Source organism: Panthera pardus, unplaced genomic scaffold, assembly GCF_024362965.1.
Source record: "Panthera pardus isolate Hobbes unplaced genomic scaffold, ASM2436296v1 HiC_scaffold_25, whole genome shotgun sequence".
NCBI classification, from domain to species: Eukaryota; Metazoa; Chordata; class Mammalia; order Carnivora; family Felidae; genus Panthera; species Panthera pardus.
The window spans coordinates 48,126,581-48,151,983 of record NW_026526821.1 but is presented as its reverse complement, the minus strand read 5'-3'; the positions used below and the strand labels follow the sequence as shown (position 1 = coordinate 48,151,983).

General features: G+C 44.7%; 2 protein-coding genes across 6 annotated transcripts in view; one reads left to right on the top strand and one right to left on the bottom strand.

Annotated features, from left to right (window-relative positions):
- NAPB (NSF attachment protein beta) overlaps nt 1-8,043 on the top strand; it is a 40,925-nt gene extending 32,882 nt beyond the window's left edge. For all 4 annotated transcript variants that reach the window (XM_019462354.2, XM_019462356.2, XM_053890474.1 and 1 more), the window contains 4 exons: nt 2,469-2,573; nt 3,552-3,620; nt 3,991-4,041; nt 5,037-8,043. In XM_019462354.2, coding sequence (XP_019317899.1) covers nt 2,469-2,573; nt 3,552-3,620; nt 3,991-4,041; nt 5,037-5,147 — 336 coding nt within the window. In that variant the 3' untranslated portion in view covers nt 5,148-8,043. The remainder of the gene's footprint in view (nt 1-2,468; nt 2,574-3,551; nt 3,621-3,990; nt 4,042-5,036) is intronic.
- Nucleotides 8,044-9,839: 1,796 nt separating this feature from the next.
- On the bottom strand, nt 9,840-20,598 carry GZF1 (GDNF inducible zinc finger protein 1). 2 transcript variants are annotated; one of them, XM_019462352.2, is made up of 6 exons: nt 20,474-20,598; nt 16,695-18,093; nt 15,205-15,299; nt 13,451-13,618; nt 12,540-12,697; nt 9,840-11,986 (listed from the first exon to the last, which is right to left on the bottom strand). In XM_019462352.2, the coding sequence occupies exons 2-6, from the start codon at nt 18,068-18,070 to the stop codon at nt 11,636-11,638; spliced, it is 2,148 nt and encodes a 715-aa protein (XP_019317897.2). In that variant the 5' UTR covers nt 18,071-18,093; nt 20,474-20,598; the 3' UTR covers nt 9,840-11,635. The 2 variants fall into 2 exon arrangements, with proteins under 2 accessions (XP_019317897.2, XP_053746448.1); XM_053890473.1 differs by lacking the exon at nt 20,474-20,598 and adding an exon at nt 19,849-20,120.
- Between the last annotated feature and the right edge of the window lie 4,805 nt (nt 20,599-25,403).

Here is a 25,403-nt window from a genome sequence, read left to right as displayed (position 1 = left end):
ATAACTTACAGTGGGTTGCTTGACTATAGTGTTTTCAAGTAAATGTCTTTGAGTAGCTGTTTTTAGTGATTGTTCTAGGTATACCATGTACAGAATTTATCACAAGCTAATGGTATCATCATTTTTATTATTTCCAGTGAAATAGAGAAACCTTCCTTTCTGTCCCTTTCTCCTCTTCATTCAATGTATAATTTTCTCTCCATACTTTGAGAACTACCTCAGTCAATGATACAATTTTTACCTAAACTGTCCAACATAATTTAAAAAACCCAAGAAGACAGGAAAAGCCCATTGTATTACCCATATTTTGCTTACTATGTTCTTTCTTTCTTCTGATGTTCTAAGATTACTTCTTTCATTTTTTCCTTTGCATTTAAGGAACAGATATCCTTTTGCCATTTTCTTTAGGTCAGGTTTACTGGTGACAAATTCTCTTAGTGTTCCTTCGTCTGCGAATGTTTTCATTTCCCCTTCATTCTTGAAGCATCTTTTCCCAGGGTATGCAGCTCTGGGTTGACAATTGATTTCTTTAGTACCTGAAAAATGTGCCACTTACGACTTCCGAGAAGTCTGCTGTCATTCAAGTTGTTTTTCTCCTGTAGATAAGGTATCATTTTTTTCTGGCTGCTTTTAACATTTTGTCCTTGGCTTCAGTTTTTCAGAATTTTATGCAGTTTGGCCCGGGTATTTTTGCTTTCATCCTGTTTGGGTTTCACTAACCGTCTTGAGTCTGTAAGTTTATGTTTCTTGCCACATTTAGGAAGTTTCAGCCATTATTTCTTCAAGTACTTTTTCAGCCCCTCTCTCTGTTCTCTTCTCCCAGGACTTGGACAACTTGAGTATTAGACTTTGTTTTATAGTCTGATAGTCCCGGATACTCTGTTCATTTGTTTTTTTTGTTTTTTGTTTTTTGTTTTTTTCAATCTGTCTGCTCTCTGTTGTTGAAACTGAGTAATTTCTAATTACTAATTTCTGTCATTAGTTCACTGATTCTTCTTTTCCATGTATTCTGCTGTTGAGCCTATCCATTTTTTATACTGGTTATTGTGTTTTTCAGTTCTGAAATTTCTACTTTTTTTTTTTTTTTTTTATATCTTATGGATTTTTTTCTCTGCTAGAAATTTCTTTTTCTTTGTTGATGCTTTCTGTTTTATCTTTAGTTTTAAGCATTATTTTGTAATTGCTGCTTGAAGCATTTTTATTAGGGCTCCTTTTAAATCGTTGTTGTGTAATTCTAACAATTCTATCCCCTCAAAGCTGTCATCTTTTGGTTGTTGTTTTCCATTCAGGTTAAGATCTCCTTTTTTGGTGTTGTGAGTGAGTTACTGTTGACAACTGGACTGGAACCTATTTAAACCTTTCCTCTCAGCTAGTGTCCTGTGACCCTGCTCTGGCTGCAGTAGGGGCCTGTCACTTCACTGCCGCCAGCTGGAGCTTGAAGCTCAGCCCCCACTTGGCCTCCATTAACGTCTGGGCCCTCACTACTGTTGCTGGGTGGAGGCGGCCACCAATACTATATTGGGGTTGCTCTGCCAGGTGGTGGTGGAAGTTGTAAGCCTCCATAGGCCTCTTCTGACATCTCACCTGCTGGGAGATGGGGGATGACCCCTCCCTCCTTCCTCCTGGGTGGAAGTGAGGCCCAGGCTCCCCAGGAGGTCTCCAGGTCTCCACTGCCTTGAAGCAGGGGTGAAGGGTGGGCCACTACTAGCTGGTGGGGATAAAGGCTTGGTTCCCTACTGGGCCTTTGTGAAGCCACCTAGGCAGGGGGCAGGGCTTTGGGGATCTCCCTTGCAGTCTCAGAAGGATGGACATCTTAGCTATGTCTGGGGTCTTTGCTGAAGTGAGTGGGGGTGGAGCCACAGTTTTCTGTGGTATTCGGAGTAGAGCAGTAACTTCCTAAACTTTTCTGTCTTGCTAGGCTCCCCCTTTCTTGGTCTTTCAGCTAGACAAAGCAAACTTCTGTATATTCTCTCTCTCTCTCTCTCTCTCTCTCTCTCTCTCTCTCTCTCTCTCTCTCTGTCTCTCTCTTTTTGCTGCATCTAGTGTGGCATTTATGGGTTGCTAACTTTTTGTTCCAAGTCCAGGATATATGAAAGAAAAAGAAAACGCAGGGAACCTGTGCTGTGTTTTCCACGTGTCTCCTCCTTTCAGTCTCCTTATGTTGGTTTTATATAAAATGGGGCTTTTAGTTGCACTTAGCAGGAGGGATGGAGAAAAATAATGTCTATTCCGTCTTCCTGAAAGTAATAGTCTTCTGGGTCATTTTTAACAGGTTAGCACTTTATGTATTAAATTCCATTTCTTGTCTAGTAGAATTTCCTAGTGTGTGATACTGGGTTAAAAGGATGTATCTATAGCTAAACTGATGTAAGTAAGATAAAACAAGTGTCTTCTAAAGGGTAGGTGAGGATCAGTTTGCCTAATAGGAAGGTAAACCTTTGAAATCTAATTCTGCTTTCTGTGCCTAGGTTGGGGCAAACACTATGGATAATCCTTTGTTGAAGTACAGTGCAAAGGACTACTTCTTTAAAGCGGCCCTCTGTCACTTCATAGTAGATGAGCTGAATGCCAAGGTAAGGAGGCCCGCAGTGCCAGTTTCTGCTGCACTTGACCCATGAGAACAAGCCTCAGGCCCCCTGTCATTCGTGGTGTGCTTCACTGGGTGATAGTGGTTGTAACAAGACCAAGCTGCCCTCATTAATATAATAATAATAATGCTAATATTGTGCTATGCATCCCAGTTGTAATCTTGTTACAGCTGCCAAACTGGTAGTCACATTCCCTTCAGTAGTTTTACTTTAAAGAAATTAGGGGGTTAAGGGGGAAAAAGTAAAAGTAGAATAACATCCTTTCTTTCAGACTCCAAAATCAATTTGGAACGGGGATTGGGGAGACAGGAGGCAGAGATTTGGGCATCCTTGCTGTGTCCTTCTGGAGGTGGGAGGGCGGAAGTGAAGCCACTGAAGGGGAGGTGTCCTTCCTTCCAGCCTCCAGCCAAGGTCTCACTGGGATTTATTTGCAATCTGGACAGTGTAGTGGATGGAAATGGACACCTTGTCTGTTTGTTTTTAAGAATTAGATTTGGTGGGGCGCTTGGGTGCCTCAGTCAGTTGAGTGCCCGGCTTCAGCTCAGGTCATGATCTCACGGTTTGTGAGTTCGGGCCCCGCGTCGGGCTCTGTGCTGACAGCTCAGAGCCTGGAGCCTGCTTCGGATTCTGGGTCTCCCTCTCTATCTATCCCCTCCCCCACTCACACTCTGTCTCTCTCTCTCTGCCTCTCAAAAATAAACTAATAAAAAGAATTAGATTTGGTCCACATTGTCATCTCTACAGCAACCTAATACAGAAAAATTAGTTTAGAAATGTATTCATAATTGAAGTTGGTAATTCAGATTGAATAGGTTTCCTGTGCTGATAGTGTAACAGCATACTTGTTATACACCTAAGTAGGCTTCAGGTAGATCTTACTGAAGGACTAGGATGTTCAGATAGAAAGTGCTTTATTTCCTGATTCAGCAAGTCACACATTAACAAGTGTTTTTTCTCTTTTAGCTTGCTCTTGAGAAGTATGAGGAAATGTTTCCAGCCTTTACTGATTCAAGAGAATGTAAGTTATTGAAAGTAAGTAACATCACAATTTGAAGAAGAAAAACAGTCTTTGCTGTCAGGTGGGATTGGATCTGAAGTGAAGTTCTAATTCTGTGAGGAGCGCTGGCATTCTCCTGCCTTTGCAGAGTGGGTCTCAAATGCCACCAGAGTCAAGGATGGAAATATTGTGTTCTAACCCAGGCAGCTCGGAAATGTTAGCCCAAAAACTGGGTCCCTGCCTTAGGGTAGCTCTTGGCTTACATTTGAGTATTTCCTCAATTCTGTAAGGCGTTTGGCAACATCAGTTAATGTGATACTAAGGCTATTTCTATATTTGAAGTATCTATCCATGGGTGGGACTGTTTAGCCTATCAAACTAACCTTTCCATACTTACACTACCAGAAACTTCTAGAAGCTCATGAAGAACAGAACAGTGAAGCTTACACTGAAGCAGTAAGTTATGTGTTTGGGATGCAGTACATTCTTTGAAGTTTAAATTACAGAAACTTCTTTTCCTTTTCCTGTATAAATGTTTTGGAATGGGGATTGGGGAACATTTGTTTGAACATTTATCCAATATACCCAAGTTATATTTTCCAAAGGTCATGTTTTATATATCCCACAAACCTTTACAATTAGACAGTTCTATTAGCCATGCTGAGTTTATCTGGGAGACAAATTTAAGAGAGAGTATCATAAACTGTTACACTTTGCTATTTTAATGTTTTCCTTTGAAAATACCTGATCTATAAATAACTAAAGTAAAATCAGTTAAATATAGCTTAAAATATAAAAACAAAGCAGTGAGAGATTGCTATATTCTTGGAATAAAAAAAATGGAAGACTTTTTTTTGTGCTCATTAGTTTTCTATTTTCCCATCTTTTGCCATCTTGTGTTTAGAATCCAGCAGATTTCTCAGTATCCTCCATTAATTTATTCATCATGGCTTTGAAGTGATAGTAGAAAGGAATATTTTCCCATTTAACTTTTGCTACCAAACCATCACATCCTGTTAAGATATCACTCTTTGGTAATGCGTTGAAATGAGTTAAAGGGATTCTGCTTTCACATGTTCTGTGTCTGCAAGCACGTTCATGCATGCAACACCAGTAATTTTCCACATTTTCTTCTTATACACAGTCTCATTTCCTTTGTCACATGAAGTATGCTCTTCCAATTATAAAGGTGGTTAGGAGTTTAGCATGTTAGCATACAGAGCAGTATAAAAAGCACAGGAATTTGTCGCTAGCTCCACCAAAATAGTCCCAGGATAATGAAAAAACATATTATTTTTAAAGATGAAAGCTATAAACTGGAATGAAAGGTTTAAATGAAAAAAAGCTGGAGGATTATCACTGGAAATATTTAAACAGCCTGGGGCATTATTTTTTTGTGTGTTTGGTTGTATTTCCATGGAATAATTCCTGTTCCTCTTTCTTTAAACTAGGTGAAGGAATTTGACTCAATATCTCGCTTGGATCAGTGGCTTACGACCATGTTGCTTCGTATCAAAAAGTCCATCCAAGGGGATGGAGAAGGAGACGGGGACCTAAAGTGAACATTATGTCTTTGTGGCATGCAGCTGACTCCTCTTTAGTTTCATGTTAGGGCCACATGATCTTTATGGGATGCCCATTTAATGGCTTAATTCTTTGCATATGAGCCAAACCGTGTGTGTATGTGTGTAAGCTCCCTGTGTTTGTGTCTTTGTGAAGCAGACAGCTGGGAAGGTCCTGTGCATATTGTAGGTGTGATAGGCTATTCCATGCTCACTGGAGCCCCCATGGTTTTTTGAGAACCACTTCACAATCTTATTCCTATCATTTTGATATTTGCAGAGCCCATGTTTAACTTTGCCACGTATTTTTATGTCATTTTCTTGGACTGGAGTACCAAACCTAATCATGGTAATAGATGCTTTGCTTGTTTTCTATAAATTCGTACCTGGATGTATTCTCTAAATGTACATGTTTAGTTCAGGATGGCTGTTAGGAATGAGTTTTATGACTTCACTTATTAGAAATTGTTTATTTGTTGTTGTGATTCTTATGATGGTGCTAGTGACCAGTGTGTTTGCTTTTTATATTGTTGTATTTGCTGATGTGCATGCGGAAATTCAGAACATCCAGGGTCTGTCAGCAGCGCTGACTTACGTTGTGAGAAAAGGGAGCTTCCTGGCAGGGCTTGCTTACATGTATGGGTGGATGTCAGGGTGAGTTTGACCAATTTGTACTCACTCACACATGTAAGATCTATAAGAAACAATTTTTCCTTTTCCTGGAATTTGTTTCCACTTTTTGTTGGGGTGGAATCCTTTCTTTATATTCACATAAATGTGATTCAATTGGCATGTCCCTTTTATTTTCATGTTCAGATACTTGCCCACGTTGAGACGGTGCCTGCTGTGCCCCCGCCATGTGATTCCTCATCAGAGCTGGGGTTTATCTAGGTCAGAGCTTGAGAGAACAGTCATTATTTTACCCATTTGTTGAATGTGTTGGGTTAGGTGGGGTAAGTACAGGTACAGGGGTTTACTGTGTGTCCAGTTAGGGAAGAAGGCCAACCAGCTTCTGAGGAGGATCGATTTGCCTCTTGGCTGATGGAATTGTTTGAGCTTGTATATTTTAATTTAGTTGTATCATTTTGGTTTACATAATATGTGCTCTATTGACTTATAAGCTTACATTCTGTGGCTTTAGACATGCTCTTATTTCCTGAATCTTCTCTGTGTGTATTCTTATGCTTAAATGACTTAAGTTTGATATGCATTTGTTCCTAGACTAGTTTAGGGGTCTTTCTAAATTATGCTGCTGTCATTAAATACACATAATGAAATTCCCCATGTTAGGTCAGATAGTAACTGGAATTTGAAGGGTGTTTTCATTTTTAGATGTCCCTCAGCTGGGATTGGTAGGCTTTGGCTGGGCAGAAGTAGAGGGTGTGGCCAGTCCAGGGGCTGAGAGAGAAGGAAGGCATGGTGGTGGTAAGCAGGTTGGGCTGGGATGAAGGAGAACATAGCAAGAAAGGAAGTTGGAAAGGGCCAGCTGAGTCCTGGTGGTGGAGGCTGTCCTTCAGGTGGCTGAGGATTTCCTGGCTGCAGTTGTGGGGTCACCTGTGCAAGGTAGCCTGGTGGGGAGGAAGGTCAGTGATGGCTAGAGAGGAAGGTCAGAAGCCATGGTACACTCCTGCCTTTGGCCCTGAAATCTGATGAGTGTTCCTTCCTTCCTCCAAAGGTCTGGGATTCTTACAAGAAAGAGGGCTATCACTTATGGTACAATTGAGAACATGGCCCATTTGCTACTTTCTTCACTTCCTATTGGAATCTCTTATGAAGAAATGATTTGCACAGGGTGGTTTCCTATGCTCAGTCTGTTCCACAGCCAGCTGAATGCACTTGTGTGAAAGTGAGGCGTGGTGAGTGCTTTCCTAGCCTGTGTCCTCAGGCTGTGAGTCTTTCCCACCTGGAGAGCATTTAAATCCTACCTGCCAGGTGCTTGTTTAATCACTAGTGTGAAGGTTTGTTTCACTTGTTAAAAGGACTTTCTGGCCTGACCACTTGAAGTAAGAACAAGATGATTTCTCTTAAGGCAATTCCTTTCCCTGCGCTCGTGGCCCCTACAAGCCCTGTCTGAGGAAGTGGTGGTTTGTGAAAACAGTTGGAGAGTTGCTTGTTTGTATTGAAGTAAACAAGTAAACAGGGATCAGTGGCTGAGTTAATAATTTTCTGTGTTTAATATTTACATGAAAAGAGTTAAAATAATTGTAATGGCTAGAACAGAACTGCCAGAAAATAAAAGGAAAATGAGAACAGTCCTGTTAACATTACCCAAACTTCCTTCTTTTGAAATGTCACATCAACGTTGGGTAGTACCATGACTGAGGCCCGAGTTAGTTTTCAGGGGTTACAGAATATTCTTTATGAACAAAATATAATGAGTATTTATGTTCCAGCTCTTGTATTTTAGCAGATTGGGGGTTAGTTCATAGTCCGAGTCAGTCACAATTTCTTACAGGAAAGCTTTGCTTTTTGTGGCAACATTTTTATATAGCTTATGTGAGTTCCTCCTTTTTTTATTTAATGATTTGAAAACAGTATTTTTGCACAGTTGTGACCATGCGTGATGACATCCCTGTAACCAAAGTGTGTGCATTTATTGTATCCTCTGATACTGTGCATTTAAAATGTCCAAATGCAAACCTTTGTGGCTTCCGTCGGAGGACCCGGCAGCACGGCATGCCACCCGCGACCCGCCTGCCCGCAGTGTGAGCTGTGGACCAGAGCAGGCTCCCGCCGCCACGTGCTGAGCCGGCCATCGCGGGGTCTCCTCCCTTGACCTCTCGGGTGGAGGATTATATTATGAAAACTAACCGTGTGACCATCACTCTACCTTAGCAGAAAGAGTGTGTATGTTTTACATCACCCTGTACAGAAAATAAAGTGGAAATTATGAATACTTTGATGGGTCTTTTCTAGATAAATTTAAACAAATCAAACTTCAGTTCCTTGAAGTTGTTCCCATTAAGGTTAAGGTAATGGGCATTAATATTCTCTAAGCTCTTTGAATTTCCATCCAAACACGAGTTGGGCTCTGCCCAACCTCCCTCACTTGGTGGAGGTCTGCTGCCCTGGGGCATCTCTGCCAGCAGAGGCTTTGGCGGCAGCCCTGGTTTCAGCCTGTAGACGCAGTCCCTGGATTTGCATGGTACCATCCCTCTGGCTGCCAGGGGAAGGACTCCTGCCGGCATCCCTTTAGGCCACAGTCACTTGCCAAGTGCAGGGAGAGCAGGTTCCTAGAAGACTGTTGTGGGGGGAGGTGAGGAACTCTGAAGCCCCTCACCTCTGTGCAGTGTGGGTGTTCATGTCACTCTGCAAATGTCTATACAGGGACAACACGTGCCCCTGGGGAGGAGCAAGCCCATGGGCCACTCGGGCCTCAAGTTCTGGGGAGTAAGAGGATGCCCTTGGGGACGAGGCCTCTTGCAGACCGGCTCCTCCCCTCCGAGAAGAGTGGTCAGGTCCATAAGAATATTCACAACAATTTAAAGAGAATTCAAAGCAAATTTTTAAAAATGAATGGCGGAATAGGCTGTCCAGCCTAGGCATTCTTAGTTGTTGATCATTCTAGTTTAGTTCTCATTCAGGTGTCTCTCCCCAGGACCCTTTCCTAACGGGAGCTGCTGTGGTAAGGGTCCCTGAGTAGACAGGCAGAGGTATGTGGATGGTTTCTGGGGTTCTGCTAGGATGATCTGCCAGGTGGCCCTTGGAGCCGTTTGTAGCCTGCCCAGTTCTGTACGCCCACCTTGGTACAGGTGTACAAATGGCCCTTTGTGTGAGTGCCCAGGCCCTATATTCCCCATCAAAATAATACTGTTAACTTCCAAGTAACATGAACACCATCAAGTTCGGGAACAAGCACTCATTTGGTCTCAGAAAATGTCCGTGGTGTGGCAAGGTTTAAGATTTTAATGGGTTAGAACTAAATTATAATTTACACTCAAATCTGTTGGATTATCACCTATAGCAAAACCACATTTCTGTTAAAGTCAACTTTAGTGTAAAGGTCTTCCCCACCCACCACCACCACCACATGGCTTTCTTTTTCAAATTCTGTACAGCAAATTTTGGTAAAAGCAAAGGCAACAGAGTGCTTGGGAGTTTGCACTGAGAGTATTTCCCACAAATGTTGGGAAGGCAATAAATCATCCCCTTGGTCACCTTTCATGATGCTCTGGGACAAGCAGCACCAGCACCCAAGACACTTTCCTAATCACGCATTTGGGACTGACATACTCAGAGGGTAGCCTTGCTTTTTCCCAGCAAGACTGTACTTGGGTTAAGAAATTGCAACACCCCACAAATCCTGCTGTGCTGGATCTTCTACAAGGTTTTTTCATTTTTCTGCTCTCCCAGGCAGCCTTACCATCCTGGGAAGACAAACAGGTCTAGTTGGAGACACATCTGTGATGGGAACTGTAACATCACACTGAAGAGGCCTCTGTGCAGACGCCAGAGTCCTGGCTGCTCGAGCTACCACCCCTGCATGCCAAGGCCAGCGTCCCTCACAGCCAGGTGTTCACGTGGAGAGTGCATATGCAGTGCAGATAGTTACAGAGACGAATCCTAGGACTACAGGCCCTGATTTTGAATTTCATTACCCATGAAATGAAGAAAATATTTGTTTCAATTAAGTATCTTATTTCTACAGAGCCTAAATTCTAACAGCGGAAATAAACTTCAGATTTGCAAAACTTTTTACAAAGCAAACATTTATTAACACAGTAAATGACTTTTTGTAGAATTTCTAAAGAAACAAATTCAAGACAAAATTTCTTCCAGTAGGTAACAAAATAATCTATTATTTAAATTCCTTCTCATTAAGATGACTTTATCCCATGAAACAGTACATCAGCTGGACAGGCTCATTCTCTTACCGAGAACAAAATTGATTGTGTGACATCACTTTTATTCTATAAACACAACCACGTTATCATTGAAAATTCAGTACTGTGATTTTCAAGAGCAAGTGTGAAACATTTTATCAGCACCTAAAACATCTCAGAGTGGCTTTCGTGTTTAACATGTCACAAGTTAGAACAAAGCATTTAGGGAGAATGTCTTCCTGCATTAGTCTCTGGCATAGTGCAGGTGTGACTTCATTCTGGAACTCAGGATAAACTGCCTTTCTCTTAGAAAGTGTGTATGTTTTCACAGCAAGTTTAATAAATTAAAATGTAGGAAAAATAGCAACTAATAAAAGAATTCTTCAGGATTCTCTTTTTAAATTAGCATGTTTAGGGTTACACGTGAATCAAAGCACTTAGCGTGTGGCAACATACCCAAGCCACTGGAACCAAGGATCAGGCTTAGCAAATACAGCAGAGTTATCTTCATTGCAAATTCATTTTGAGCAAAAGGCCAGCACGAGTCAGCCTCAGAAGCACATAAGACAAAGTTACTGGTTCTTCACAATCCACTCTTAAGGCATAATCAAAGATGAGTTCCAAACCTTTGGTCCCTTCTGCTACATGCTCACGTGCTCCCAAGGAAACTCTGGGAATTACTTTCCTGTGGCAAGCGCTTGATACATGAATGAGAAATTCTGGGTTTCTGAACATCACGGAGTCAGTCAAGAATACCTAGCAAAAAATACTAACACTCTGTGTTCTAAGATGTGCCAGACCACCTCATTGCTACTTGTGAATAAAAGGACTACATGATGTTTCAAGTGTTCTAAATCCTCTTGCTTAATCTTTTACACCTCTGCAAAACAACTATACCATTTGCTGCTAGAATCTTTGGTAGGACAGCTTTTACCTAATCAGATTTTAGGAATGAAACCCACCAGCCACATTTCATTTTAGCAGTTATTCCAGGACCAATTTCCTAGCTGCATATGTGCTGTGAGTAGAGAGTATACTAAGCCATTCTGCAAGCGTTCAATTTGTCATTTCTTCTTCAGTGCCTACAAAACAAGAGGTGGAAGGGAATGGATGCAACTGTCCATTTCTTCAGTCCCATTCAAGGGTCCCCAGAGCAAATCAGACTTGCTTCAGTTCAATAGGAAAGAGTTGAAAACATGGTCCCAGTTTTATTTCAGCTTAATAGCCTAAAGGTATCAGAGTAATAAACCCACACTGAAGTGTAAGGCAGGCTGAGAGACGAGGGAGACCACCAACACTAACTTTATGAGCTGGGCCAGGGCTCTGGATCTATAGTTATGTAGTTGTCCAAACTTCATACACATCAAGACAAGCAATAGAACGGTTATGCATACAACCTGCACCAGGATTAAGTGAGGTCATGTTAACTGCCTTGTTTCTTGATCAAGTGTAGCTGAGGTCATGCAGACTGGGATTTTTAAGGGAAAGCTCTAAAAATGCTTTGATAAAGACGTGCAAGTTAGCAGAGATTCAGGAAAATGTGCAGAAGCTATTCTTGCCCATTTTGCCCACACAGTTCTTGGTCTTAGCCCCCGATGCTAACTTGTGTACAGTGATCACTCAGAGACGCAGCGTAGGATGTGCTTGGCAGGTGACTCCAAGCTTTCATTCCATGTTGGTCAGAGAGTGAAGCTGTGTGGGCATCGGGTCTGTCTGTGGAGTCAGCTCACTAAGCTCACTGATGGTGGTGGCCAGCAGAGCGTCCTGAGACACCACAGAATCATCTGACTTGCAAGCCGTGTCTGCAGAACTGTTCTCGTGCACGGCAGGTACACTAGCTTGGACTGTGGCTAGGTTGTGAAAATGGCCATTTTCTGCAAAAGACAGCAATTTATCTGAAAGTTTGGATGGTGTGTATTCTTCGTCCGGCTGTTCAGTCTTGTGTGTGTCATCATTCTTGGGTGAGCCATCTACAATAACAAGGAAAGACTTCCATGGAGTATTCTTATCATGTATCTACAAATCAAACACAAAACAAAAATCACAACGTGTCTCTGAACAAGTACATCTTTTACATTTTTTTTAATGTTTATTTATTTCTGAGAGAGAGAGGCACAGAATCTGAAGCAGCTTCCAGGCATTCAGCCTAGAACCCGATGCAGGGTTCAAACCACGAACCGTGAGATCATGACTTGAGTGGAAGTCAGACACTTAACTGACTGAGCCACCCAGGTGCCCCAAGAACAAGTACATCTTTTAAAACAATGGTCTCTTTTCAACTTAATTTTGCTTCTACCACAACAAAATACCCTTTCACTAATAGCCAAACATTTTCTACCACCACTGTTACTGTTAGGAAGTACTTATCATAGATTGTGCCTTTAGAGTCCTGAAACTCAGTTCTTCATTCACACTGGGAATGTACACCCTGAAGAGAAAACCTGAAAAGGAGAGACCTGTTGTCTTCTATAACCACCTTATGGAATGATGACCAGCATTTCTGACTGTCTAGAGTTAAGGGTATGTGGGGCCCAGAGATTTGTCATTCCGAAGCTACAGTACTGCTTACCGAGGTGTGCCGCCGCAGAGTGGACTTGTCAGTAAACGTCCGCCCGCACGCGTTACACATGAACGGCTTCTCCCCTGTGTGGATGCGATGGTGACGCTGGAGAGCGTTGAGCTGGGTAAACTGCTTGCCACACTGGTCACAGCAGTAAGGACGTTCCCCTGAGACAGAAGAGAAGAAAACCACTGGTTCATCTCTCCAGCCTACTGTACTGAATTCTGATACACTCTGGAATCATGCCCACTAGAAGGTATCAGCAGAGGGGCGCCTGGGTGGTTCAGTCAGTTAAGCGTCCAGCTGATATTGGCTCAGGTCATGATCTCACAGTTCCTGGGATCAACCCCTGCATTGGGGTCTGCGCTGGCAGCATGGAGCCTGCATGGGATTCTTTCTCTCTCTGCCCCTCCCCTGCTCGCCCTATCTCAAAATAAATAAACTTTAAAAAAAAAGAAAAAGAAAAAAAGAAAGCATCAGGAGGAAGGCTGCGCTGGGAACGACCGGAGAGTCGACTGACAAGTACAAATCTATCCCTCGAATAACAGGAGTTTATGGCCTACACCCAAAGAGAGCCAAAGCCAAAAGCTGGTATTACATCTACAGAAATTCACCTGTTTTCCACAGTAACGGAATATAAAATTCCAAGTCCCACTGAAACTGAATTTGTGCGTGTGTGTATACACTAACATGTAGATCATTACCCCAAGTTCAAATGTCCCCATATCCACATACACATTCAAACATTCATACCTTTTCAGTTTGTCAGAGGCAGAAACTAGAAACTCAGAAATTTAAAAATGCTATCACAACACACAAAATAATGCTCAACTCCAAATGATTTTCTAGTGAATCTAAAACCTTTGGGATATTATTCTTGCCACACTGAACTCCCTTCCCTGGCTACATTCCAGCCATACCTGTATGGACTTTAATATGCTGGTAGAGCGAATTCCGTTGGGCAAAAGTCCTGAAACAAACTTCACATTTAAAGGGTTTGGATCCAGTATGGATTCTGTTGTGATGTTTTAAATACTCCTTAGAAGCAAAACTCTTGCCACATGTTTCACACATAAAAGGTCTTTCACCTACATGAAAAGATAAAACAGAAAGTTAGAAATGATACAGGCACCAGAACACTCTAAGAGTTGGCCCACACTCTAGATCACCTATGAACTCGAAAGCACCGTGCTGGGCAGCACGTTACATCTTCTAGTTAAAACTGTCATAAAACACCTATTTGTGTAAGATGTCTGCTATCTGCTGAAAGTTCACGTAAAATACACTTGGAAATCCCAAGAAGGATTCCACTAGCCTAGAATTAGATCATTCAGTCAGCCCACATTTTGGAAATTCAGTCATTCCAAACAAATTTTACAACTTGTTTGGGGGAACTGTTGGATTTTGCAAAGCAGCACTCCTCTGGCACTTTATCAGGGCAAAAGTCCCCCTTGGGAGGATAGGAAGTTTACATGGCTACGTATGCACAGCTGCTCTCAGGCAGCAACTCCCATCAACCTGGACTAGAGTACATAACAGGAGAAAAATGTTCCCACTTCATGTTGTATAATTTGAGTCTTTTAATCCCACAAATCAAACGCATCTGATTACTAGATGTGCCCCTGATTTCACAAACAACAAAATAAAAATACTGCCTTTAACAGAACCCAAATACATTACTATTTTCATCAAATGACCAGTGCTTATTTAATGATTCAGTATAGCCTGACCTCACCTCCACCCCCAATCTTCCATGAGGCACTGATTCTCATTTCACAGTCTCAGTAATTCACATCATTAAATGCCTTGGCTCTGCTTCACCTGCATTTGAACTTGAGGCTCATATGGCAGTGTTTAGAGATAAACATTTTAAAATGCAAGCAAGTAAGAAAGAACTGGGTTAGTATGGTAACAGCAGCATACAATAGTTAGATTCTGTATTGTATACAGCAAGGTTCTGAACCTCAGCATTACTGTGCTGAATTTGAATAAAGCCAACTTACATTTTCTGCATCACATAATAAAATCACATCACAAAAATTTAGAAGATAGAAATGAGATAATCCCACTACCTAATACATCATAGAAATTTGTTTTCATCTAGTCTCTTATGTGCAGGTTTTCAATGTAGCTGGGATTAGCTGTATGCATAATTGTGCGTTTTCCAGGCCACATCCGGGCACAGGTGTTTTTCATAACGTTCAGAGCCCTGAGAGCCGCCCCATCAGGAGCCGGCAGGAGATGGATTTACCAGTTTACTGGACCACTTCCTTGTGGATGGACAATCAGGTTGTTTCCAATGCTCTGTTATTACAAAGAGCAAGTAGGTGGGTGACACCATATAGTTTTTTCCCATATTTTGAACAATTTCTTCAGGACAGATTCCTAGAAATGGAATTTTGGGCTAAAACACTAGGAACTGTTTCATACCTCATCATATGTAAGACTCCCTTGCCACCTTCCACTTCCCAGTGTGCACAGGCCGCTACCTCAAGCACGCCAGCACCAGGGGCAGAGGCATATTTTATTTACTCGTTTTTGCTCACTTATGAGATGGAAAAGCTATATCATGGCCTTAGCCTGCACCACTTTGGGAGATGCCAACTTCTAAATTAAATGGCAGTTTCTTCTACAGCTACAAAGACATTCAATCACAACAGCATTGAGTATTTACCTGTGTGACACCTTTTATGATAAATCAGCATGTGGTTCTGAGTGAATCTTGCACCACATTCATCACAGACAAAAGGTTTTTCCCCTGTATGAATTCTGAAAGTACAACATTCAGATGATAACTTAGGATGTATCTCAAAGCCGACTTTGCAATACAATTTCCACTGTAGCCTGCAAAGGTGGTTATTCCAAGAGACCGAATGAGAATGGCCTAAGTGGAAAGACACAGGCCCGTGACCTCTGTCCCCAGATCCATTTCCAGCAGGGGCCAGCAGGCTGCCACACTTCCCCGGGGGGAGGGGCGCGGAACAGCCCCTCACCGCCCTCTGGTTTACACTGCATGGCTGGCAGACACGCACCTCTGCACGCTTTCTTAACTACTGAATGGTGCTGGGCCACATTTGTATAAAGCTTCCTCGTGAGAGTGATCAACCACAGACACCTTGGGGACCACGGCTGACAAAGCACCACATGATCAAAAATGACCAGGCCAGTGCTCGCTTCGGCAGCACATATACAAAAATGACCGGGCCAGAAAGAACGGTTCTCAAAATGCTGAAGAAGCCTGGTTTCCGAGAAGGACACCTCAGCATTTTAGTTTCCCAACTAGTAGCCATCGACCACAACTCTCTAAGCACTTCCTAAGCCAAGTTTTTAAACTTCTCACATAGAGTAAAAAGACAATGAATGCCATGTGACCGCCCCAAAGACTGGCCCCGGCCTGACGGCAGGTCTGTACTACAGGAGAAACTGCTTGTCTGGATTTCAAGCATAAACAGTGAAGCCTGGAAGGACACCTACTTAAAAACTGGTGTACCCCACCCTACACTTTAGAAATTATGAACAGAAAACACTGTCCTGATTCTGGAGGTTGGGCTAACCAACAGCACACTTTCCAAGCCCAGAGAACAAACACCTAAGACCAGAGGAATGTCTTAAAGCCCTAAATGGCCTCTCACTGAGGTCGTTAGTGGGACCATGGGACCCAGCTGGTCACAGGCCCAAGTTCTAAATAAACAGTCAGGAAAAGAGCAATGAAGGTGATGAGCTCAACTGCCCCTCAAGCATGGTGGCACTGTAAGTTCCAGAGGCTACTCTGAGATCAGGATAGCCTGGCCTGCATGGCTGCAGAACCAGACTGGTAGACCTGGTGTTCCCAGTGGCCTCTGGCTGGGTGGGCCAGGGCTCGGTATCCAGGCTTCTGTGCTGGCACTGGGCACAGGGCGAGGGGGACAGCCATCAGCCTGGGACCTGTAAGAAGGCTGAATGAAAAGACACCTCTACTCAGGAAGAGAATTCACAGAGGTCCGAAAGCAGCCCCCCAACTTCTAGAGGGCACAGATTAAGATACAGAATGTTCTGGATGTGGCCACACTGGTCAAACCCTGGAACTACCTCGATCTCTCGACACCTGTCTCCAGAACATCAAGAGGCTGCATCCCAGGTAAAAAGCACCCTTGCAGCGGCTTCAGCTGGTGGCCATGGCCCTACCTCATGTGGGTCTTCAGCGCCGAGGGCTGAGAGAACTTGGCCTCACACTCGGTGCAGCCATACGGCTTGTGGCCCGTGTGCGTCCGCTCATGCAGCCGCAGCGCCGTCTTAGAGCTCAGGCCCTTGCCGCACTGCTGGCACTGGTGTCGCTCGCCGCCACCCTCGTGCACCTGCACCACGTGCCGCTTGACGTCCTTCTTCCTCTTGAACTTCTTGCCGCATAGCTCACATGGGAAGTGGCGCTCGCTGCTGTGCACGTGGCGCTGGTGGCTCTTGAGGTTGCAGCGGTTGGCAAAGGTCTGGCCGCACGTATCGCAGCGGTGAACCACCTCAGTGGCCACTCCGTGATGGTGCCGGATGTGCTTCAGGAAGCTCTTCTCATAAAGAAAGGCTTTCTCGCAGATAGTGCATTTGAAGTTGCTCTTCCTCTTCTCACCCTCCTCATCCTCGTCCTCGTCCTCCTCCCGACGGCCTGCGTCCTCCCGGCCACCCACTTTTGGCAGCACCTGCACTGCTTCCACTGCCGTGCCACATTCTTCATGTTTTGTGACGGGCTCCATTTCTGCACCCATGGCATCCGGGCTAGGGTCCTGGGGGCTGCAGTAGTCCCCCATGTTGTCCTCGGCACTTCTCTGCTGCTCCCGGAGCCTTCTTGTGTATTTCTTTTTAGGGATTTCCACAAACACCTTTCTTCCAGCCAGCCTTCCACTGGCCCTTCTGATTTTTGGGTAGGGAGGCTTGACTGCATCTTTTTTCTTGTCTGGTTTCTCCTTGGACTTCCTGGGGGGCATATCTGGCAACACACCATTGCTGATTGTCTCTGCTGGGGGATCTGAGGAATCCCCGAGGCCGTTAGCAAGAGGACTGTCCACGGTGGGACTTGCCCTGGGGTCAGGGGCAATGGTGGCTTGGGAGCCACTACTCCCTTCTGCCTCCTGTGACTCGGAGAAGTTCTGCAACTCCAGAAGTACCGACTCTAACATCTGCTTCTTCAACTGAAAACAAGTTTCCGATAAGTCCAGACATTTCAGTTTCTCGGCCATTTCCAGCATTCGCTGCACCCGATCTTCCTCTACCTGTACCTTCGCAGTGTAGACAAACTCAAGAAATGAAGCAAAGTCAACAACTTGCACTTCATTTAGGTAGACATTAGTCCTCGTACCATCCACAGTCTTCTCGTTAAGAAACATTTCTTTAAAGAACTTGCTGGTGGCTGCCAGCACAGCCTTATGAGCCATGAACTCTTCACGGACACCCTGGTACTCCACGCTGACAGTCACATCACACAGGTGACCAAGAAGGCGCAGCTGATGCATTTCATGCAGAAGGTTGAATGGTGAGGATTTGGATTCCAGCAGAACTGCACCACTTTCCATGTTTCTTCTTTCCAAAAACAGCTCTGAAAACAGAAGCAAGAATTATTCATGCATGAGCAACCACTAAAGCAAAAGGATTAAAAATTAGAATTATTTCAGTTCTCTAGAGGATAGGAGCTGATTAACAACCAAAACCCAACTTTCCTCACATAAAGATATAAATCACACCACGTTTTTTTAAAAGCTTACTTATTTTTGAGAGAGAGAGCATGAGCAGGCTAGGGAAAGAGAGAAAGGGAGAGAGAGAGAATTCCAAGCAGGCTCCACACTGTCAGCGCAGAGCCCAATGCAGGGCTCAAACTCACGAACCATGAGATCATGACCTGAGCCGAAATCAAGAGTTGGACGCTTAACCGACTCAGCCACCCAGGTGACCCCAAATCATACCACTTCTTAGCGGGTTTCTAAAGTGAAGTTTTGATGTACCCTCATAATATTTAATGAAAGAAATAATACTAAGATTTCTCCCAGGGATAACCATAAATGACGAAAGTGAGGCCTAATGAAATATATTCTGGCAGGAACTTGCATACCTAGAACATTTTCTACCTTCCTTATAGACCCAGACCTCAAAACTGTAATAGAATTTACTGCAACAATAATGTCTAGCTCTTTGACTAGGAAACCAAATAATTAAAACAAAACACATGGCTGCCACTGAGAACAAATCTTAGAGAATCATGTCTGCCTTTGAAAACAACCAACTAAATAACTACTTTCCATGAGGAAAACTTCATGGAAAAGCAGTCCATAATCCATGGCCATTTCCAGCACCCCTAAACACCTCATAATTTGAATTCCTATCACTTTATGAGAATACTTTCAGGAGCTGTGCTAGTGACCAAGTAACTTAATTTCTCTAAACTACATACAGTCTGCTCTTTTGTACAAGATTGCCAGGCCATGCGAGGCTTCAGTGAGTACAAGCATGTCAAGTGCTTACAAGCGCACCTGAGACTTGTAAGCTACTTGCTACTGGCTTCCTAGGCCTGGGTGTTACTGTTATCCCCATTTCACAGAAGAGGAACAAGGTAAACCTTGAGACTGAGGTTTGAGGCTTGGCCTGGTGGAACTGACTTGCACTGAAACTGCTCAGCAGGCCCCTCACTTCAGCCATGCCAAATGCAAAGAGCTGCTTTTCCTCCCTAGGTTTTTCCACAGCTGTGGATGCTGCAGATTTCACCCCCACCCAGAGGTCTTCTCTCCTTGGTTTCCATGGCACCCCACACCATCATGGGTCACTTCTGCTTGACTGGCACTACTCTCGCCTCACACTCTCTGACTATGTGCTTTCTTCTCATAGAAAGCTTATGCTCCTGAATCTCCCTTCCTCTTCCCAGTATGTTTTAGTTCCTAAATCTCCAGCACCCATCCAAAGTACCTGTCCTCCTTCAGCCAGATCTTAGATGTCATCTCAGACTCAGCATGTCTAGAGCAGAACTTGTCTTCATTTTCCCTGGAAAACCAGCCTGACCTCTCTCCACTTCTCTATTCCCACCAGTGATGCTGTTTCCAGTACCTGGCACTACAATTTGCTCCCTACAAACACCAGACCCCCACAAACATGAAAAAAGACTGCCCTCTGAGAGTTCAACTGTAACAAGAACATCCAGGAAGCCTGAGCACTCACCTGAAAACACCGATAAGCCTAGGTAAAGAGTTATGGTGTTGGGGGGAAGGGGGGAGGGGGACAATAGGCCAAGGACTGTCATGCATTCCAGCCCCAGCCTGGGAGAAATGGCTGCAGAGGGCTTGCTCAGCATGATGCCCATACTCACCAGCAGCCCTCCACTTTCCCAAACCTCTGCCAAACGGCACCTCGGGCAGACGTGTGAACATAGAGGCGGCCTGATAGTAATTTCTGAGTCTATCAACAAAATGATTTCTGAGCAAGATTTCCCATCCTGTCTGAGCACAGGAAGGAAAGGCAGTGATCATGGCGACAGGAATCCTCCGGCCTGGGTGACAGCTGCATCTCCCACTGTAATTGGATGGCACCCGGTCGCACCTCCGTCTCGAGCATCGCGCTCCAGCCGGCGGCTCTCCGAGGCCCCTCCGCACTGGGGAGGGTGCGGCGCTCCCGCCCAGCCGCGTCCGGGTGGGCGTCGCGCTCCAACGGAGGACGCCCCCGCCTCCTCCGCCCCTCCGACCAGCACACTTCCGAGGGAGGGACACACGCCCCCGCTGCAAATGGACTCGGTGGTTGCTGGGCCGCGGGCGTCCACGGCGCCCGCGTGACCGGGCCTGGACCTCCGACTCCCGGCAGTCCCTGGCTCCTGCGCTCCCGAGGCCCGCGGCTCCTCCCGGAGGGCACGCGCGGCCGGCCCGCTCCCCGCATGCGGACAAGTCGGGAGGCAGCAGCTGGGGCGAGGAGCCCGCAGGGCCTGCGGGCCGCACACTCACCTCCCAGCCGGCGCCGCCGCCGCCGCCGCTGCAGCCACCGCGCGTCGGCCGGACCAGGCCCCGGAGGACCGACGGCCGGCTGGGCGGGGCGCGGCACCAGCGCGGACGCTGCCGATTGGTCGCTGCAGGCCCCGCCCCACCCCAGACATCCCCGCCCCCTCCCGCGGCTGGGGGAGGGGCTGCGCGCGCACGTCCGACTGCGGAGGCCGTTCAGGGAAAGTTACGTGATTCGACGTACGCTTAGGGCCTGAGTCTCTCAGTCCGCGCGGGATTGCGTCACCCGCCGCGAGCCAAAATCTGCGCCTGCGTAGAAGACCGCGAAGGCATCTCAGAGGGTGTTCACGGTGCGGCGGGGGCGGGGCTGGGCCAGCCCCAGAAGGTCACATGAGCGTGGGGGCGGGGGCGTGGTCACGTTCAGGTTCGTCTCGGGTCGCTAGCCCGCGGCGCCAACTACCCTTGTGCTGCGCACAGTCCCGGGTGGGGTCAGCCATGCGGAGTAGGGGACCGTCTGCAACGCCTGCCCGGCACCGGGAAGGGGCAGGCGTCCCGCGCGCGTCCTGGGACTGGTGGGCGGCGGACAAAGGACTTCCACGTGCGACTGGACGGGGTTGGCGAGGGGGCGGGGTGATCGGCAGGCATTCTTTCCTCACGGCCCCTGCCCAGGGTTCCCCCTAGCTCACGAGAGCCGAGAGCACACCACACACCTTACTACAGCGTGCAGTGTAGTATCCCTGAAGTCTGCAGCCTCGCACGTGGTCATTACAGAGCTTCCCAAGACCCTGCCGCCCTTGGGTGGAAAGAATTCATGCTCCGTCTTCGAACACTTAAGCCCAAAACCTTGCTGCTGCCACGCATCCTTGTGCAGTCTTAATCAAAATCCTGCTTTGGAAGACTTGTCTTAAACTAAACTTAAAGTTCTCAATCCAGACCCTGGCTTCCCTCTTCGAGTCACCGCTAAAGATTTTTGAGGTCCTGTTCCCGCTTTCTGTGGCCAACCATGCACTGGGCGTCGTCTTACCTACAGGATGTGTTGGTGATGTGTGGGACTGTAAAGCAGACATTTAAAAAATAAGATGCTTAATTCTTCCTTTTGAAAATATTTATCTCTCCTTTTTCTTTCAACATTTAGTTTAGAAAAGGGATCATTGTAAGTATTCTTTGAAATGTACCTAAGTCCTTTTGAAGACTACCTAGGCCTTGGGTCAGCTTTAAGACCTAGAACCTAGAAGAGTCTTGCTCCAGGGCCCTGGAGCCAGCTGTTTGCAGTGTAAACATCCAGAGAGAGAGCACCCAGTCTCCCAGTTTCCTAGGACACTAACTTTAGTGAGCGCCTTGCTCCAAGTTGCACAACTAACTCCTATCATGAGTAGCGTGTTTTTTCCTCTGGATAAACTAAACAGCCAACCTAGATGGTCATCCCAGTCACCAGGTAGAGAGGGTGAACTACATGTGATCAGTAGTGCTGTCTAGTCCTTTTACTGGGGGACTAGTTATTACTGTTTATGTTGAGAATATATATGAAACAGATCACACCAGAAAGTATGTATGTAACAGCTAACATGAAGGGGTGAGGTTTCTGTCTGTCAATTGCCTGTGATGCACATCACATTCTTCTTTAATGCTTATTTGATAATAAAAGTGTGTACTACCTTTATGGAGAAGATTTCTGGGTTGGGAGAAGATTTTCTTTTTAATTTTAACAGGAGCCAGCTTACCACACATAGTAGAGCAGGTACTCAGTATTTGAAGAATTAGTGAGAGGTGGCTTTGCTTAAGCACACTATATTTGCACTCCATGCTTCCAGGAAACTGGAATGAACACAGTTTTCACTTGGACCCCAGAAGGTCCAGAATGATTTAAAAAAAATTTTTTTATTAATGTTTATTTTTTTTGAGAGAGAGACAGAGAGAGAGGGAGACACAGAATCCAAAGCAGGCTGTAAGCTCTGCACAGTCAGCACAGAGTCCGATGCGGGGCTCGAACCCATGAACCATGAGATCATGACCTGAGCCAAAGTCAGACGCTTAACCAGCTGAGCCACCCAGTGCCCCAGTCCAGAATGATTTTTTAATTTATGATTTTGTTTTGCATTACGAAAAGGTGATTGCTTCCTCACTTAAATCTTCAGTGCTTACTGGCCATTTCTGTATCTCCTTTGGAGAAATTTGTATTCTAATCCTTTGTCTATTTTTTTAGTTATTAGTCATTTTATTATTGAGTTGTAAGAGTTCTTTTTATATTTAAATAAAAGTCCCTCATCAGATAATACAATTTGCAGATATTTCTCCCATCTTGTGGGTTGTCTTTTCACTTTCTGGATGGTGTCTTTTGAAGCATGGGACTTTTAAATTTTGAAAGACTCCAATCTATTTTTTTCTTTTGTTGCTTTTGGAACCTGTCGCCTAATCCAAGGTCATGATGATTCATACCTGTTTTCTTCTAAAAGTTTTGTAGTTTTAGCTCTTACATTTAAGTCTTTGATCCATTTTGAGTTAATTTTTGTATACAGTATGAGATAGGGGTCCTACTTAATTCTTTTGCACGTGATTATCCAGTTGTCCCAACATTTGTTAGAAAGACTATTCCTTTCCCCATTAAACTGCCTGATCTCCTTGTCAAAAATCATTTGACTGTAAAGGCCACCATTTACTTCTGGACTTTGTCAGTTGATCCTCGGGACTATCCTAATGTCAGTACCAAACTATCTCCATTATTGTGTATGTTTTTCCTTTTCATGGAGAGGTTTTAAATTTTTTGCTGATCAGCCAGTCCTGGCTTTTGGGTTTCTTCTGCTGATTGTAAGCTCAGGAAACACTTCTAAATATAAAGCAGAGAGAATAGGAAGAAAGGAGGTTCAGAGATGATGCCTTGAGTGTCCAGAACAGACTTCAGATTTGGCTCTGAGATTCCTGATGGCCAAAGAGAAAAAGACCTGTAAATCTTTGTCTACAAAGCAAATTTAGTTTTCTCAGAGGAAGTTTTATATACATTGTAGGCAATATATGTCCTAAAGAGCATTCTTAAGATGAACTGACCTCTGCTCTTCTCCATCATGATTTTCATCTTTTTCCTCTTCTTCAAGTTCACATTAGATGAATTTGCTGCCTCCTCTTTCACAGCCAGCAAATTACCTGTGATTGGCTCCCACTGAGGATCCAGGGTCTGATGCTGCCCCTGTGTTCCTTCAGAGACATATGTCTCTTAATTTTTTTAAATGTCTATTTATGTTTCAAAGAGAAAGAGAGAGAGAAGGGGAGGAGAGAATACTAAAGTCTAATATACTCATAATAGGACTTCAAGAAGAAAAAACAAAATAGAGACTGAGAGGCAATATTTGAAGATATTGACTGATAATTTTAAAATATGATTTATTGTCAAATTGGTTTCCATACAACACCCAGTGCTCACAACAAGTGCCCTCCTCAATGTCCATCACCCACTTTCCCCCCTCGCACACCCCCTTCAACCCTCAGTTTGTTCTCAGTATTTAAGGGTCTCTTATGGTTTGCCTCCCTCCCTCTCTGTGACTTTTTTTTTTCCTCTTCCCCTCCCCCATGGTCTTCTGGTAAGTTTCTCAGGCTCCACATAAGAGTGAAAACATGTGGTATCTGTCTTTCTCTGTATGACTTATTTCACTTAGCATAACACTCTCCAGTTCCATCCACGTTGCTACAAAAGGCCATATTTCATTATTTCTCATTGCCAAGTAGTATTCCATTGTATATATAAACCACATCTTCTTTATCATTCATCAGTTGATGGACATTTAGGCTCTTTCCATAATTTGGCTATTGTTGAAAGTGCTGCTATAAACATTGGGGTACACGTGCCCCTATGCATCAGCACTCCTGTATCCCTTGGGTAAATTCCTAGCAGTGCTATTGCTGGGTCATAGGGTAGATCTATTTTTAATTTTTTGAGGAACCTCCACACTGTTTTCCAGAGCGGCTGCACCAGTTTGCATTCCCACCAACAGTGCAAGAGGGTTCCCATTTTTCCACATCCTTGCCAGCATCTATATTGACTGATAATTTTCCAGAACTAAATACAGAAACTCTCACATTTGGGAAGGATGGATAAAAATAAATTCATACCTAGATACAATGTAATGAAACTGCAGAACAACAGAACCAAAGAGATCTTACAAATATCCAGAGACAGACCAGACAGAACTGATTAAAATTCTCCAACAGCATAAAAGGAAGCATGTGATCTGTACACAAGATTTGTGTGGAGGGCCTCCAGGTCAAGGGAAGGAGACAGGCACCCATAAATTCAGCAGCAGAAATGCTGCTGACCAAGTGGCAGCCTTCCTTATGGAGAGAATAAAGGATGAAATGCACAGAAGAACAAAATTCCCCATTCAAGAACTGAGATTTTTCTTCCCCTCGATTTTTCAAGCCTCAGGTCTTATCCCAGGTGTGACTGTTAATTTTGTTCCAACTTCACTGGCCCAAGGGAGACCCTGACAGCTGGTGAAGCAGTATTTCTGCGTGTGTCTGTGGGGTTGTTTATGGGAGACATTAGCATTTGATTGAGTAGACTGAGTAAAGAAGATCCACCCTCACCAATGTGGGCAGCAGCATCCAATCCATTGGGGGCCCACCTGGAACAAAAAGGCAAAGAGGGGGCAAATTCTCTCTCTTCTTGAGCCAGGACATCCATCTTCTCCTGCTCTTGGAGCTTGAAGTTTGGGACTCCGGCCATGTACACCAATGGCCTCTGACTTCAGACTGAAGGATACCACTGGCATGCCTGGTTCCCATCTTCAGCCAGTAGACTGTGGGGCTTCTTGGCCTCCAGAGCCACATGACCCAGTTCCTATCATGAATCTCCTCTTATTTATCTCTCTATCCTACTTCTGTTTCTCTGAAAATCCTGGACTAATACACCAGGACAAAGTCTATCATTCCATATCCTGTAGTCACC